The sequence below is a fragment of the Magnolia sinica genome, chromosome 19, assembly GCF_029962835.1.
Source record: "Magnolia sinica isolate HGM2019 chromosome 19, MsV1, whole genome shotgun sequence".
Lineage (NCBI taxonomy): Eukaryota > Viridiplantae > Streptophyta > Magnoliopsida > Magnoliales > Magnoliaceae > Magnolia > Magnolia sinica.
The window spans coordinates 27,830,819-27,849,139 of record NC_080591.1 but is presented as its reverse complement, the minus strand read 5'-3'; the positions used below and the strand labels follow the sequence as shown (position 1 = coordinate 27,849,139).

The following is an 18,321-nucleotide window of genomic DNA, read 5'->3' as shown; positions in this document are numbered from 1 at the left end:
TGGTTAACTGACCTGATTTCTAGTTTATGATTACATATGAAAATGCTCTTCTAATGACTTAACTTTGTGCTATGTATAATAGATTTGAAGGACAAAATCTTAAGAGTAAGGGAAAGGAAGATTTCAATGCCATTTTTGCAAGGTTTACAACTTCAAGAGGGGTGTTTTGTGTGGATGTTGTTGATATTTATAATACAATCTCCCTCCTGTATTTCATGCATGCTAACTATTTGATAAAATGGCTCAATAAGGGGTGTTTTGTGTGGATGTAGCTGATATTTATAATACAATCTCCCTCTTGTATATCATGCATGCTAATTGTTTGATGAAATGGCTCAAGAAGGAATGAGAAGCTAGCACTACTATCATTAGGCTATGATCTGACTAATCCTTGATCTTGGGCGTGTGGAGAAAAGTTTATCAAGATTGAGCAAGTTTCAATTTTTATAGTGATGCCTCTTATAATAGCTATTTCTTTCTCTGTGTTCTAAAACACTTCTTACTAAGACTATGATGACACCTGTAACTTGATTGGACTGGCACTATGTGTCTCAACCTTAAGATCATGGGCCAGATCCTAGCTTATCTACTGAAGCACATGATTGCACAAAATTGGTAAAGAAAACTGATGAGCAATTGTGTCTTTGATTTTTATTTTTAAATGACTGGCTCTCTCCGTCTTACTTCTGCCTACATTTACATCATTAAATCCATAAGGGCTCTTCCATTTACCATAGACCTTTAGAACCTCATTGCCATATATTGAAACCTCTCAAGCTACTTCCGGCTTACAGATTCGTTAGGTGTCTTCTGATTTGTAACAGATTTTGCAATTTCTCATTTGGTAGAACTGATTGTTTGAATATCTTGTTTCCATACAAAGATTTCTCATTTTTCTGTTCCCCATTGTTTTTTGTGATTTTCACTTTGTACCTTCTTCTTTGAAATCTTTTATATTAGTTAACATGTTGGCAAATAGTTCTTTGTGGCATTGGCAATGGAATTCAGCTCAGTTCTAGATATAAGGCATTATATTGAATGGACAGTCAAAGTTAGTGTAAATATTTTTATATTGAATGGACAGTCAAATTTTGGTTTGGTGTAAAACTTGGCCGATTTTTGTATAGGACTGATGCATAGTATGAATCAACAGAGTGGTTGCAAGTTTACATATCTGGGGCTAGTGCTTTTTCAGGATGAGGAGTGGCTCGAGCTATTAGTGAGGTTGTAGTTGGCAATCCGGTCAAGTGATATCTTACACATTTCATTCCATGTTAGCATTTGGTGGTCCCTATTCCATGTTAATTTAAATGGTTCTCTTGAAAGAACCTTTATTTCTTTCTTTGTTTTAGAGTGCATCCTAGAGACATTTGTATCAGACTGAATTGATGGAAGGATTGAATGTCATTAAAACATCTCAATAGGCCCTGCACGTCAATTTGTATGTTCAGCTTATCCTAGGGACATTTGTATTAGACTATGAATTGAATTGGCAAAATTTAATCAAGTGGAAACAAGTACTTATGTTTGGGAGATTTGCTTTGTGGTTCTCATTTCCATCAGTGGCTTGGTTTTATTTTCACTTCTCGTTGGGTAATATGCAGGTTAGTACTAATTCTCATTTCCATCTATGGCTTGGCTTTATTTTCAATTCTCCTTGGAATTACTATTTATGGAGAAGCTTGGATTTGGCACACACATATGGTAAATGAGTGCAATCATGGAAATTTGGGTGAGGATATTCCTTTCCTTTCTTGTTTTGCAAATTTAAGCTTAAAGCTCTGTCTTGTTCCATATTATGTTGTTGGTTCTATTTTATATTTGAATGTTGTTTATTTATTTATTTCTCTCTCACTCTCTCATATATATATATATATATATATAAGCTGATAAAATAAACAAGACGGATTGTTATATGGGTGTCCCTTAACATATGGTGGAAGTGACTTCTTACAGAGAAATTAGTATTGAGGACCACCATCTATGTGATCTAAGATTCCCAACCAAAGGGAATTACATGAACATCTCTCTGATTGATTGTTGGGGTCACAACATGACAACCTCTCATGCATTTGGAGGTAAGATCATGTCCATAACATCTGGCTCTGATTTCAGCTGTGGCCTATTTGTTGAGAACAGGAATGCTTTTTGTTGGGGGTGATGAAACTATGGGTGGGGTTTTGAGCTTGATTCCTAGTCATGGAAGGTTTCAGATGATTTCAGCTAGTGAGTTTCTGTTCCTGGCCCTTTTTATTTTTAATTTACAGGATGTTTCATCATTTCTTGAATTGCATTCTTTCTTTTTTTTTCTTGGAATGTTTTGAATTTCTTGAAATTTGAAAATATTTGTTTCATCATTTCTTGTTTTTATTATCTAAAACTAGGAGTGTCTTCCATAACAGCATGTCTAAAAGTTCAATGATGTATGTTCCAGATGGAATTGCCGGACTTGCTTCATCTTCAAATCAGCTGGTATCCAATTTCAAATTTTCTCTTATTTACATAACTTGGAAACAAGCCACACACATTAATTTCTATCTGATCATCTCTTACCTCTTGTCATTGCTCATGGTAGGACATGGAACATTTTGGAGATGTTGGTTCCTTAGATGATAATGTGGAATTGTTCCTGTCACATGATGATGGAGATGCAAGGGACATATTTGGTACATTTAAAAGAAGTCCAACAGAGCACAATACCGAGTCTTTAAAGGGTAATTGATTTTCTTTTATGTCATTTTTGGAAAGACACTGCAATTATCTAAAGCCATTGTAAATTGGGGTGCAGCTTGGTCAGGTGGGGTCGTGTTTAGGGTTAACCTAAACCTAAAACCTAAATGTATTCTCAAATTTGACCCATTTTTTATACCTGACCCCACCCAACCCTATAGAATGGAGATTGTTTCTTATGTTGATGGCCTAATGAATAGTCTGGAAGATTGGATCTCATTTGTTGGTCAATAGCTGTATAGATGGAATATTCCATTGTAGGGACTGCCTGATGAATAGTCTGGAAGATTGGTTCTCATCCACAAAAAATAGATACCTAGCTTGTTTTTAAATGTATTAGCTAGAAATTGATGGAGCAGACCCCGGATGTGCATTGGAGCTATCCGGATGTTGAACGGGGGTCCCTGGAAGGTGGGAACCACTGTTATGACCATGATGAAGCTGTTCATTTCCTATGGACAACATTGGAGTGGCCTGGCCATTTGGACAGGTCATATTTATGTATTAGCTCGAAATTGTTGGAGTAGACCCTAGTATAACCCTAAACCTAAACCTACACCTAAAACTAAACATCATGGTGGGGACAGTGCCCCCGACATCATGGTGGTTATTTGAGATCTAACCTGTCTGTAATTTCACACAAACCTAGACCTAAAGAAGGAATAACACAAATATTAGCTTAGTCGAAAACTATAACTTATAACCTTAACCTAAACATAAACCTAAACCTAAACCTATAACCTTAACCTAAACCTAAACCTAAATCGTTTATAAGGTCATTCCCAATGGGATGAAGTGAAAGCAAAAAATATATATATAGCTTGATACAAAACATTTATGGCCATAAGAATGCTTCAACACTGCTCATTAAATTCCCACTGTTTCCTCTCGTGTGGATCATTTGAGTGTTAGATACATCTCAGTTTTGGTCGTACATCCCAAAATGAGCTCCAAAAATGTATGGATGGAGTGGATTTTTCTCAAACATCGAGTTAGGCCCTACCCAGCATGCTTGCGCATGAACTTCTTGGAAAGGCTTTTAGGAGGAAACCGGTGTCGACTGAAATCTCACTACTCGTCGGGAAAATCAAATCACCACACTAATTTCTCTTCCTCGAGAGGGCCAAAAGTCACCTCGCTGCCATTTCTCTCTCTTTCTTTCTCTTTCTCTTTAAAATGTACTCATTTTAGAGTGAGCGGCGGTGCAAGCTCTGCGTGTGAGTTTGATTTCGACCTTCGTAGCGTCACTCGCAAGCATGAATCTTTTTACTCGATTTACAGCGAAAATGGAAGTCATCTAAACCTAAACCTAAAACTATAACCTAAACCTATAACATATAACATAAACCTAAACCTACACTTATAACCTATAACCTAAACCTAAACCTAAAACCCAAACGTAAACCTGATCTCGAACCCGAACCCGATTTCCTAAACCTAAACCTTAACCTATTCTCAATTCCCTAAAGCTATAACCTAAACCTATAACCTAAACCTAAACCTAAAACCTAAATGTATTCTCAAATCCCTAAACCTATAACCTTAACTTAAACCTATTCTTAAATCCCAAAAAATATACTTATAACCTAAACTTAAACCTTAACCTATAACATAAACCTATACTTATAACCTTAACCTAAACTTATAACCTTAACCTAAACCTATTCTCAAATCCCAAAACCTATACTTATAACCTAAACCTAAACCTATAACCTATACTTACAACCTTAACCTAAACTTATAACCTTAACCTAAACATATTCTCAAATCCCAAAACCTATACTAATAACCTAAATCTAAACCTTAACCTATAACCTAAACCTAAACTTATAACCTTAACCTAAACCTATTCTCAATTCCCAAAACCTATACTTATAACCTAAACCTAAACCTTAACTTAAACCTATACTTATAACCTATAACCTATAACTTAAACCTAAACCTAAAACCTTAACCTATAACCCAAACCTTAACCTATAACCTAAACCTATAACCTATAACCTATAACCTATAACCTAAACCCAAACCTAAACCCGATCCCGAACCCGAACCCGATTTCCTAAACCTAAACCTTAACCTATTCTCAATTCCCTAAAGTTATAACATATAACCTAAACCTAAACCTTAACCCATAACATAAACCTATACTTATAACCTTAACCTAAACTTATAACCTTAACCTAAACTTATTCTCAAATCCCAAAACCTATACTTATAATCTAAACCTAAACCTCCGCCTTCATCTTTGTGATTTTTAGTATTTTTGTTTATGATGTTAAGCTTATATGTATTTATATGTGAATGAATGTGATGTGGATAAGATTGTTTGTGTTTGGATGAATGTAGATGTTTGGATGGATTTACTAGTTTGGGTTTAGATGGATGTGAATGTGAATATGATGAAATATATTATATAACAGGTGTATCAGGATAAATATGATGAAATATATTGTAACAGGTGTATATCAGGAATTTTGTGTGGAATTTTGTGCTGGAATATTTTTGTAAAAAAAAAAAAAAAAAGAGACTTTTACCTACGAAAATTTTCATAGGTAAAAGTTTTGTAAATATTTTTACCTACAAAAATTTTTGTTAGTAAAAGTTTTTTACATATTTTTTAGTGACAAAAATGTTCTTCGCTAAAAGTTTTGTAATTATTTTTAGCGACGAAAACTATCATCACTAAAAGTTTAACATTTATTTTTTAGCGATGAAAATGTTCGTCGCTAAAAGTTTTGTAATTATTTTTAGCAACAAAAACTATCGTCACTAAAAGTTTAACATTTTTTAGCGACGAAAATATTCGTCGCTAAAAGTTTTATAATTATTTTTCATCGTTAAAAGTTTTGTAAAAGTTTTTTAGCAACGAAACAATTCGTCGGTAAAAGTTTTTTAGTGATGAGAAAATTCGTCGCTAAAAAGCTTGCCTTTGCCGACGATTAAAATTTTTCGTCGATAAAAACCTTTTGCGTTGGTCTTTTAGCGATGAAAATTTTCGTCGCTAAAATGTTTTAGCTATGAAATTTTGGCTTTTAGCAATGAAAATTTTCATCGGTAAAGGTGGGATTTCTTATAGTGAATTAAACCTGAAACTTAGTTGAGTGCCTGGATTGAGCTTCTCAAATTTAAACAACTTACTCTGTAGTCTGATTGAGTTGAATTGAGATTTTTGAGTACTTGATCTATTAGTTCAAGTATTCGGATTCTGCTTTCTAGGGTTCCATTCCATGATATATGAGTCAACCACGAACTTGATTCAGACCATTTACACATGATTCATGGATTTTAATTTTATTTTTTTCTTTTTTAACGCCACTCGTGCAGGCTAAAGATGAAGATGCCCCATCTGAAAATGTTGCTGCCATGTCCAGTAATTTTACAGACTAGAAAAGTACAGATGTTTTTGGCGAGTTTTGAAAATTGAAGCCATTGCCTGAAGAAAGGAAGTGTCATTATCAGTCATCAGATTTAACGCCACTTGTGCAAGATTTTAATCAATTGTGCCTAAATTTAGGCCTACAAGCACATCAGCCTTTTGACGCCACTCGTGCTAGGAGTAGACATATAGAGGATTTGTTATTTATTTATTTATATTCAAGACCATTTTCAATATATTATAATAAATATTATATATTTTTATTGTGTAGTAATATAAATTTTGTTTAATATTAGTTTTAATTGTATTGCATCATTTTTATGTTTCAAATATTAAAAAAATACAGGTTTCAATTGAATTATATATAATAATAATAAATTATTGGCCTGCACTGGGCCTTTTGAATCTATACAAATGCTTTTACCGGCGCTTGTATAGACTTTTGTCGGCACTTGAATAGACTTTTAGCGGCACTCAAACAAGTGCACCGATAAAAATTTTACCGACATACCCCTTTGTCGGCGCTTGTCTAGCACCGGTAATAGTAATAGCGGCAGTTTGGGAGAAGTTTACCGGCGGTTTTGACCGCCGGTAAAAGTCCCTTACCTTGTAGTGATCATATAATTCCATGAAATCCACAACCACAAATAACCAAAGAGGGCAAAACCACCCATTCACACAAAAGCATAAAACTGTTAACAAAATCTAAAGAAGAGAATACTGGGAGCAGGGGTACCAACACCATTACCGTGGCTTGAGCGTAGAGACATCTGAATGCATCAAAGATATTGACAGAGCCCAACTTGGGCTGCCATTGCTATAATCTTGTCTGTTATGAATTATGATGGATATAGGATCGATAAGGTTGCAATCATGTCCTCTTAGGCTGTCATTGCTACGTGAGATCAAATGACGATTAGAATACAAGAGGGGCTGCCATTGCCACATGAGATTGAATGAGGATTAGGTTACAAGGAGTTTTTTTAAAAAAAAAAAAACTTTCGGAAGCACTGGACACAAATGTTCCTTTTGGATTCAATGGTTGCAAGGAAGACGGTGCTCTACCTCATTACATCCTTTCCCTGCGTCGTATATGAAAAATGGTAGACAAGAGTCCATGTGAAAGTTTCTATGGTAGGATTCAGGCATGTCCCCCATTGTTCCCTTCTATGTGCCACCTTAGTAATGGATTAGGCTGGATTTTGAAATCTAGGCCTAACATGGCTGGTGCACGTAGGTTTGAGCCTCTAGCTCAATGTTAAATGGGGGCATGTTTCAACATTATTGTGGTCTAGGTTCGAGCCCAGCTTGCCCATTACAATTAGGTAAGGCATAACCAATGCACAGTCATGCATAGGGCTGCTTAGATTCCTTTGACACACTTGGCATGTGCATATTGTCGCGAAAAATTAGACCCTAGTCGTCTCACATATGGCCCAAGGTGGTTTAGATATTTGGTTTGACAAAATTGACCAACCTAGTGATAAACCTTGGGGCCTGTTTGATTCCACCTAATTACTAGTAAAATAAGTTAAATAAGTAAGGTAACAAAACTCTTTGAACCCAACCTTGATATATGTATTTTATCCATGCCGGCCATTTATTTTATGAAATCATTTTAAGACATGAGCAGAAAAAGCCGCAGATCCAAATCTCAACTGGACCACACCTAAAGAAGCTGTGGGAATAATAATGCTCACTGTTGAACCTACTATTTTCTGTGGTGTGGTCCACTTGAGGTTTGGATCTACCTAAAATTGTCTGAAAAAATGAATGGATGGTGTAGATGTAACAGATGCATCATGGTGGGTCCAAAAAGTTTTACTTTTAGAGGTTGTCTTTTGCACAAAATTTACAAGTATCTGCTCATTATTATGCTTTTACATGATTTACTAACATTTACACCAAAACAATTACAAGCATGGCGTAGGGTTGATTGAATTGACCATTGCATGATTTTGCATGCCTAAGTGATGTAGCGGTTATTACGTGACGGTAACTAAGATCACATGGGTGATGTCGTGGTTTGATTGAGTTAACCATCGCATGATTTTGCATGCGTAGGTGGTGATTACTAAGTCTATTAGTTGGTGTAGTGGTTATCAGGTGAGCTCAGATGGGTGATATGGTGGTTTGATTGAGTTGACTATCCTATGATTTTGCGTGCCTAGGTGGTGATAGCTAGCTAACTCCATTAAGGTGGTGCGGTGGTTATTAGGTGACGGTTACTACGATCACATGGGTGATGTGGTAGTTATTAGGTGGCAATTACCAAACATTGGGATTGGCCGACATGCACAGGAGACTTGACCGTGGGTCAAACCTCTAATTCCGGGAAGGAAGAGTGCCTTGAAGTGGGAAACGGATTGGCTACTCCCCCGACACCAGCCCCGAAGCTAGTGGTCGGTGCTCTGTGGGCCCATCATGATGTATGTGTTTCATCCATTCCGTCTATCTATTTTGCTAAATCAATTTATGGTAATACACATAAAATGAGGTATATCCCAATCTCAAGTGGACCACATTACAGGAAACAGTGTTGAATGAACTTCGACCATAAAAAAATTTTGGGGGCCATAAAAGTATTGGATCAAGTTGATCTTTGTTTTCTCCCTTCATCTGGGTCTTTATGACCTAATAAACGGATTGGATTTCAAATAAACAGTATATCAGGCCTTAGGAGGATTTAAATGATGGATATCCAATCACTATTTTTTTCCTGTGGTGTGATCCATTTGAGATTATATCCCTCTCATTTTTTGGATAAAGACATAAAATGATATTTTAAAATGTATGAACGGAATGGATGAAACACATACATCATGGTGGGGCCCACAGTGCACCGACCACCAGCTCCGGGGCGGGTGTCAGGGGGAGTAGCCAATCCGTTTCCCTTGAAGAGTCACTTTCCTTTTAAAATAGACAAGACTCAAGGTAAACAAGGAGGGTTCCCCTCTCGAACCAATTGACCTCTTCAAATTTTCTGTCTTAAATTCATGGCTATAGGTGTCTAAGGGGGAGTAATCTGTCAATGATAGAGATTTGGGCAGGTACGTTTGGTGGTAAATGGGTGTATTTCAAATCAAAGTAGCTACATTTTGCATTTCACAACATAGGAGATAGACATTAATAGAATTTGAGGTATTTCAAATACATCCTTTTCGTGCGTTTTGAAATCTTATTAAAATTTTAGGTTTAGTGCAAATGAAATACATTTTTTAGCTATTGTTAAAGGTAGGATAGTCATGTTTAATAAATTTGTTGCTTGGTTAATAATCTGCTTTACATGTGGCAAGTTAATGATGCCCAAAACAATTCAATAGCTAACTGCATCACTAAGATCACATCAGTAAAATGATTTGAACTATCCAAACATTGGATATCTAGATGAATGGTTAAAATAGTCTGTCAGTCATTTGTTTATGAGATACATCTATGACTCATCCAAGGCTCAAAATTTTCTCATTTTTTATTTTAGTATATGTTTTAATCGGCTTATTATAATCATTTCATCAAATATCACATATATGTACTGAATTGGAATATGAAAGATGATTTAATTAATCAAAACCAGTTCCTGTGAATATAATAAAGATTCCTAGTGCATTTCAAATACAAGCTTCCAAACAGACCATTCATATTCAAATGCATTTCAACCCCTCGCAGCTAAGGATATCGAATCATCTTGTTTTCAATGTAAATGTGATTTGGATTCCAATAAAACCATAGTAACACGGACCTATCATGGTGCCTGCTGACAAGGCTGGCAGAATTCATAAATCCAGGTCATAACTTACTCTTTACGGTATCTTGATATGACGCCCATTGTCTACCACGCACTGCCAGTACCTCTGTGGGCCCCACGCACTGCCAGTACCACTGATCTTTATTTGCCATCCAACCTGTTGATTAGCTCACAAAGACCTAATTGAAGGGAAAACATATATATTAGTTTCATCCAAAACTTTTATGGCCCCTGAGAAGTTTTTAATGGTGGGCATTCAATCACCACGGATTCCTGTGGTGTGGTCCACATAAGATTTGGATCTACCTCATTTTTAGGCTCAAGCCCACAAATAATCTGGAAAAATGGATGGGAAGAGTGGATAAAACACATGCATCATGGCGGGCCCACAGAGAACCATCCAATAGCTAGGGGCTGGCTACTGACAACGTCAGTAGGCAATCGGCGTCCATCTAGATACAGCTATTTGCAACCGTAGATGAAAGACAGAGGCATAAGTCGTGATTCATGCCATTCCATATCTACGCACGAGCATCACAAACAGACAGTAGGATACAGCTTGCACTATTCCGTTGTATATGAATATAATCCTCCTCAAAGGTACCGATTGAAAGCTAACGTTTTAACGAATGCAAAAGCATCCGTCGTCAAAAGCAAACGAGCTTTGCTGAGGGAGCTCATGTACACACCACACCTGACAAACAGGCCCACCTGATGGATGGCTCGGCTATTTCACCTGTCAGCCACTCTGGCACATTTGGTGGGTGTAGTAGGTATTCCTTGTGCACTCGTGTGAGCTTATCAACGCTTTCATACACAATGGTTACACGAGCTATGCTCTATATATAGCGGTTCATCCCCATTTTGGAAATGATCATGAACCATCCTCCTCACATGTGTCACTCATGCAAAAGCTATCCCGACCGTCCAAATTGTGGGGGCACATTTTGGATCGATCACAACTTCAAATTCACACGGATCAAGAAATTCTAACCGTTTAATTGATGGCCATGATTAAAAATACAATAGTAACTGGTCCAAATTTCAAGGCCAAGATAAGATGGATACTGTCACCTTCCGAGTGTAATTTTTTTGTCATGATCGGTATGCAATTGGTCCAGCGACCTGGGCCATTTAGATTACTTTGGGCCGGTTTGAATACTATATACCAAATAATAGCTTCTTCTTTTTTAACTTAGGCAAGTTAATAAGTTTTTTTTTTTTCTTTTTCAAGTTAGTTTGGTTATTAAGCTTAAATAAGCAAATTTTTAGAAAAACCGTAACTTATTTTTATAAGTTTTTTTTTTTTTCTATTACTTTTCAACTTCCAAAAATAATATATTTCCTTGACACAATAATTTAAAAAATTATTTAGGAAAATATGCTCTCTTTGGCCATGAACTCCTAAGTTTCCATGAGTGGAAAATCCTCTACTGAATAGGTTAAATGATCTAATGGGCCCACATGATGATGGGCTCTTATCAAGGTGGCCCCACATGATGGATAATCCATATCAAATGTCTGCTCTTAATAATGAATGATCCACATCCAAGGCAAATCCCGCGTAATGGGCAACCCACATTAAAGGTGGGACCCACATGATGGGCAACCCACATCATAGGTGGTGGGCTGCACATGATGGACAATTAATAATGGTGTGCTCCACATGATGGATGATACACATTAAGGTGGGTCCCAATTGATGGACAATGCATATTAAGGTCGGCCTAATGATGAGTGGCTCATATCCAAGGGGAGTCCCACATGATGGATGGCTCATGTCAGTTGTGGGCCCACATGGTTCACATCAAAGATAGGCTCCTCATGATGGCCAATGGATATTGAAGATGGGCCCCACATGGTGGGCAATACCATTGATGGTGGGCCTGGATGATGAGCAATACCATCGATGGTGGGCCCCACATGATGAACTGTGCACATTAAAGATTGGGGCCTAATGATGAATGGCCCACAACAAAGGTGGGCCCTACATGATGGACAACCCACATCAAAGGTGGGGCCCCAACAATGAATGATCACATCAAATGTTGGCCACACATGATGGATAGTGGATGTGAGGAACCTAATAGACTTTGGAGATATAATTAATTCCAATGGTGTGGAAATCAAATATACTTTCCTACTTTTTGGATGGTAAATATATCGTGCATCAAACATTCTTATCAGTATCAGTATGTTTGGTCCGGTTACAACTAAACCGTGTCTGCGGTTGAAAAATCGCTATCATTGTCTACCACGTCGTGTTTCATGCCATCTCATGCACATTCACATGTACCACATACAGGCAGACAACAGCTTGCACTGTACCGTATATTCCCGGGATGAGATGGTTTGAAATGCCTACATGCGTGTGGTTCCTGGCTTATCTAGGCAGCAGCACATGTGGCAATATGGCAGACGTTTATGTGATCAGATCTCCATCTGGTGGTGGGACATAATGATTAAACCTTCTTCATTAGAAAATCAGGTCCTTACATTCCTCAAAATAAAAGGATGGTTATAACAATTGTTTTATAGCCGTCCGTTTGTTTTGTATGATATAGCCCATCTGAGGAGTGAAATGGCATGGATTTTAAGACAGAGGATGTGTTTCGCTTGATGGAAAGCTCTGATCACACACGTGCACCATGTTGGAACCTTCAAGCGTGTGACTTACAGCGAACCCGAGAGAACTAAGATGTGAAGAATAAAATTTAAAATTAATTAATTAATTAATTAATTAATTAATTAATTAATTAATTAAAAGTGGAAACATGATCACAAGCATCCCTATTCATAGGGTCCTTACTTTTGCTCGGGTGGTAGACTCTTAGCAGTTTCAACTCCCGGTCAAGGGTTCGAGTACCCATAGGCGGTGAAATTCCACTAGCGTGAGTGTGTGGGGTGCGTGTGCGTGTTAAAAAAAATAAAAAAGCATCCCTATTCATAAATGGAATACATGTGCGTTTGTCACTAATTTACTAAAGTGTGACAAGCCACCCACTGAACATGGCATCGAGTACTTTCAATCCAGACGGTTCAAATCACGATGTTGCTGTCAACGGAGGAAACGGATTGGCTACTCCCCCTGCCATGATGTATGTGCTTCATCCATGCTGTCCATCTATTTTTCTAGATCATTTTATGGTATGAGACCAAAAATGAGTGATATCCCAATCTCAAGTGGACCACATTATAGGAAACAGTGTTGAATGAACGTTGACCTTTAAAAACTTTTTGGGGGCCATAAAAGTTCTGGATCAAGCTGATCTTTGTTTTTTTCCTTCATCTGGGTCTTTATGACCTAATCAACCGATTGGATGTCAAATAAACAGTACACTGGGCCTTAGGAGGATTTTAATGGTGGATATCCAATCACTATTGTTTTCCTGTGGTGTGGTCCCACTGTGATTTATATCCCTCTCATTTTTGGCATCAAGCCCTAAAATTATCTGTAAAAATGGATGAACGGAATGGATGAAACACATAAATCATGGTAGGGCCCACTGAGCACCAACCACCGGCCACTAAGATGGTGGCAGGGGCAGTGGCCAATCCATTCTCGTCAATGGAGAGTAGACTGAAAATAAAACCGCTCGAACAATCAACACGCATCTGAAGGCTACCAAATGGACTGCTAGGATCATTCAATCAACATTCGGGCTATGCTCCATCCACAATTGAATGGTCTCATTATAGTCATTGGACACTTTGGTTCCCTGCTAGATGCATCTAAGGCTGTTAGATGCTATCGAAGTTAGTTTTGAGGATATCGAAGTCCCATTGGATGTCATTGTAAAAATTCGGGAAATTTATGATTTATTGCTGAAATGTTTTGGTTTTAGTTCCATATCATTGAAGTGGGTTTGATGCCATCAGCAGTTTGTCAATGCCATCGAAGTCCCATCAAACAGATTGCACAGAGTTATGCATATTTGCGTATATGCGGGATTTGTTTCCAATCTCGATTGTGATTCTTCCTAAGGCTATACATAGGTGTGTAATCAGGATTGAGGTATATCTCAGAGCTTTCTAATTAATTCCTAGGGTTTTCAAGGGCTTGTAAGGGAAGATTCATGGCTTGTTCGAATTGGGTATTCTCTCTATCTCTTATAATTTCTGCTTTCATATTGCATTATTATCACTTTGTGTTGTGGTTTTTTCCCAAAAGGGGTTTTTCATGTAAAATTCAAAAATTTTGTGATTGTACTTGATTGTTGCTATTTGATTACTTGGCTTAATTCATCTCTATGTGCTTCCGCAGTATCTCATCAAGTGGCATCAGAGCAAACGTTGTGGTGTAGGTTGAATATGAAAGTAGAGTATTAATAGCGTCTAATCCTAAGTTTGATGTTGAGAAGTACTCTAGGAAAAAAAAATTTGAGTTATGGAATGTCAAGATAATTCGCCTATTAATTTAGCAAGGATTGGATAAGGTCCTTGAGAAACGACCAAAAACTATGGAAGATGATGAATAAAGTTATTTACAATATCATAAGAGAGAAAACTGCGGCAAGTTTATGGGCGAAATTAGAGGGATATTTATGCAAAGAAATCCCTTGAAAATCACATATGCTTGAAGTCGCAGTTGTTCAATCTAAAGATGGCAGAGGGAGATGTTGATGCCCACATTAGCAACTTTAATAAGATGATTTAAAAGTTGCTGAATGTAGAGGAAACGGTTAAGGATGAAGATCTGTTGAGTGTGAAATATTACATATCTCCCCCTAGTTATACCTTGGTTTTATGAATATAATAGTGCTTAATTGATCTATTTATACATGTTTTCTCTTGCGAGGTGATTTCGAGACCTAAAGAGAAAAAGGATACTTAAAGCATAGATTTGATACTCAAAGAAGTTACAAGTGGAGGAATTGATCTTTGAAGATCAAGATTAAAGAATTCCAGAGTCTAATATCTAAGAAAATCAAGTGTAGAAGGAAAAAAGTTTAAGTTATAAAGTGTAGGAAATCAATATTATTAAACTTGACAGTTCGATGTCATCGAATACTAATTCGATGCCATCGAAGTAAGCGTCGGTGACATCAAAGGAAGCTCGATCCCATCAGAAAAATTAGAGAAAATCAAGTTTGATTGTTGGACATATGGCCGCAATCTTCAATGTCATGGAGGGAGGGTTCGATCCCATCGAAGGAATGCTTGATACCATCGAAGCCAGTTCGATGACATCGAAAAATCATGAATTATGGGATTTAATCCTTGGACAATTTTAAGCATTCTTCGATACCATCGAAGACATTTTTGATGACATCAAAGATAGTTCAATGCTATCGAAGGTTGGACAATGCCATTGAGGACTTGCACAGGTGTGAAAAGTTCATTGTGGCACTGTTTCCAAATTCGAATTGAACTCATCGATTGGACTTCTATGCCATCGAGGCTATGATAGCAACATAAATCGAAGTCAATTTCAAAGTCGGTCTAATCAAAGCCTATATAAAGAGGTTTTCGGAGTTCTTCTAGGCACGAATTAGGGGAGAAAGAGGAAAGTGAGTAGTGGAGCTTTAAGGAGTCCTCCCTCCTCTTCAATCCTTTAATTCTAGTTTTCTTTTATGCTTTTTAATTTGAATTTTAGTTTAATCATGTTTATGGTTGGCTAATCTCTTAGCTAAGGCTAAGGGATGAAGCTTATAATTAATATTAGTATTTAGTTTATTGAATTCAATGACATTAATTTGAATGATGATGTTAGATTGATTTAGTTTGAATTTACTTTAAGTCTTTAAGTTGTTTATATCTGTATTTATTATGCACTATGAGTACAATGAATGCCTTGATTTAACAATTGTTTAGCCTAAATTAGAGAAGGATTCAATTTGTATAATTGATTGATCTAATGTCACCTGTGGGTGCTTTAGATACTTTTGATTCCCTGGAATTGATGTTTGAATGCTTCATGAGAGAATTAACCAATTGAAATCATCTTCGCATTAATGGTTATGAATAGTTTAACTGAATTATCCTCCGATTGGATAGGATAGGACTTCAATTCCAGTTGTGATATACATTAAATCGGTAAATTGATATTGGGATTGCTATAAGTGGATTCCTGGATCCTTAGTATTTATTTATTTGCTTTTACTTTTAACTCATTCGCTGAATTAAAAACCCAAACAAACAATTAGACTTAAATTAATTCTAGATAGTGTTCTCCATTCCCGGTGGATTCAACCTCACTCTCACCGAATTATTACTACTTTGCAAACCTGCACTTGGGGTTCATGAACAAGTTTTTGGCGTCGTTGCCGAGGAGTGGTATTGAACACTATTAGGTTTAGGTGTTTTAGGTTTAATTTTTGTTTTAGGTAAGATTTTTCTATTTTTCTAAATTTCTCTAACCTAGGATTTCTAGAGTTTTTTAAATTTCAGAATTTGAATTTTTTTAGATGTACTAACATTGCTAACATTGTTCACTTGTCTTGATTTTGCAGTATTCTTAATTCTAGTTCTAATTCTTCCCTACAGGTAACATCATTCCTCTCTCCCTCTAGTTATTTTCAAATTGTTGTAAAACTTAGGACTTAGGGTTGGAATTAGAGTTTCATGTTGGTCATGCCCAAGTGGGTAAGGGACCATACATCGAGGCTTTTAAGTGAAGGAGGTTTAGTTGACACGCTCACGAACCATCGACGAGTTAGGAAACATCTAGATACTCCTGAATTACCATTTGGAACTATGGAAGAAATGGAACAACACTTTGATGAGAATCTGATGCAAAACATACCATCTATTAAGCCAATGCATGATGAGAATGAGGTGCACCGATTTCCACCGGTTCGAACCTTACGTGATTATCTACAGCCAGTAAGAACAAGTACACCTTCCTGCATGATTTGGAGCGGATGATTTCAATATTGGTCCTTCGACAGATAATAGTTCCGAATCAAATCTCTTTAGAAAGAAGATTTTCCTAACCAATGTTAGAAACTTGAACTTTAAACCTAGGATGATCCAATTACTCCTTAGATTCCATGGACTTGATTCAGAAAGTCCATATTTGCACATAAGGGAATTCGAAGAGATTGTCACCACCATACATTTTAAAAATATTCCTCCTGATGTGATTAGACTAAAATTATTTCCATTCTCTCTAAAGGAGAAGGAAAAATTATAGCTTCACTCCTTAAGACCCAGATCCATTGGTACATGGGTGAAGATGAATCGAGAGTTTCTTAAAAAGTTCTTCTTGAATCATAAAACCAACACTCTAAGACATGACATAAAGAACTTCTCCCAAAAAGGAGATGAAACTTTCTTCCAGTGTTAGAACGGTTCAATGACTTACTTCTCGCTTGCCCATACCATGGCTATAAAATTTAGCGGATGATTAATTTTTTCTATGACCGAATGAATTCAAATATGCGCCAATTTATAAAGATGATGTGTAATGGCAAATTTATGACCAAGGAACCAAAAGATGCTTGAGATTACCTACACATGCTAGCCAAAAATGCTCAATCATAGAATACAGCTAATCAAGCTAATAATCCCAAGGTAGTGCCAAGAGAGAGAGGAGTACATGTGCTCAAAGAGGATGAAAATGTTGGCATGAGGTTGGCAGATCCCATAAGAAAAATTGAGGCTTTGGAATCTAGGAAGGAGGCGATCCAATCCAAAGCGGTTGTTAAAATCGTATGTGGTATTTGTTAAAGCGATGTACACTTAACAAAAGATTGTCCTACAATCCACACATTCCAAGAAGTGTTCCATGCTCAAGCAAATGTTACAAATGCATATCAACGCCCCTTCGGTGCACCAAATTCCAACACGTACACTCTTGATTAGCGGAACCATCCAAATTTTAGTTGGAGGAATAAAGCACCTATGAATGCAATCAATAATCCCCAAGAGCCATCGAGTAGACCCTCATCTAGGAGAACTCTTGAGGATACACTGAATGCATTCATTTAAGGGCAACAACAAGTCATAAATGAACTCAGAACTTCAGTTGTAAGACTTGAGACACAACTAAAGGTAAGGGAGAAATGGACCTTTCTAGCCCAACCCCAACCTAATCCTAAGGGACAATTCATGATTAGTGATCCCAACTCTTCAACTCTACATGTGGAACATGTTAAATCCATCACTACTTTGAGAAGTGGAAAAGAAATTGACAATGAGATTCCTAAGAAGGTTGAGAGACCTAAGGAGTCCAAAGACTTAAAGGATGTTGGTGAATCTAGCAGTACTTCACATGACCAAGAGCCAATGCAGGAATACAAACATGTGGCACTGTTTCCCTAACGTCTCACTACATCAAAATGACCAAGTGAAAATCAAGATATTTTAAAGGTTTTCTAGTAAATCAAGATCAACATCCCCTTCTTGGATATGATTAAACAATTCGTTTCATATGCCAAATTCTTAAAGGATTTATGTACGGTAAAGCGCAAGCTGAAAGTACATAAGAAAGCCTCCTTGACTAAACAGATGAGTGCCATCATATATC

The 18,321-nt window shown here is 37.0% G+C and overlaps 1 protein-coding gene across 2 annotated transcripts; it reads left to right on the top strand.

Moving 5' to 3' along the window:
• Positions 1 to 1,335: 1,335 nt before the first annotated feature.
• LOC131235604 (transcriptional corepressor LEUNIG_HOMOLOG-like) lies at positions 1,336 to 2,797 on the top strand. 2 transcript variants are annotated; one of them, XM_058232850.1, is made up of 3 exons: positions 1,992 to 2,226; positions 2,435 to 2,472; positions 2,576 to 2,797. In XM_058232850.1, exons 1-3 carry the CDS (start codon positions 2,142 to 2,144, stop codon positions 2,720 to 2,722), a joined length of 270 nt encoding a protein of 89 aa, XP_058088833.1. In that variant the 5' UTR covers positions 1,992 to 2,141; the 3' UTR covers positions 2,723 to 2,797. The 2 variants fall into 2 exon arrangements, 1 of the variants encoding a protein (XP_058088833.1); XR_009166227.1 differs by lacking the exons at positions 1,992 to 2,226; positions 2,435 to 2,472 and adding an exon at positions 1,336 to 1,604.
• Positions 2,798 to 18,321: the final 15,524 nt, after the last annotated feature.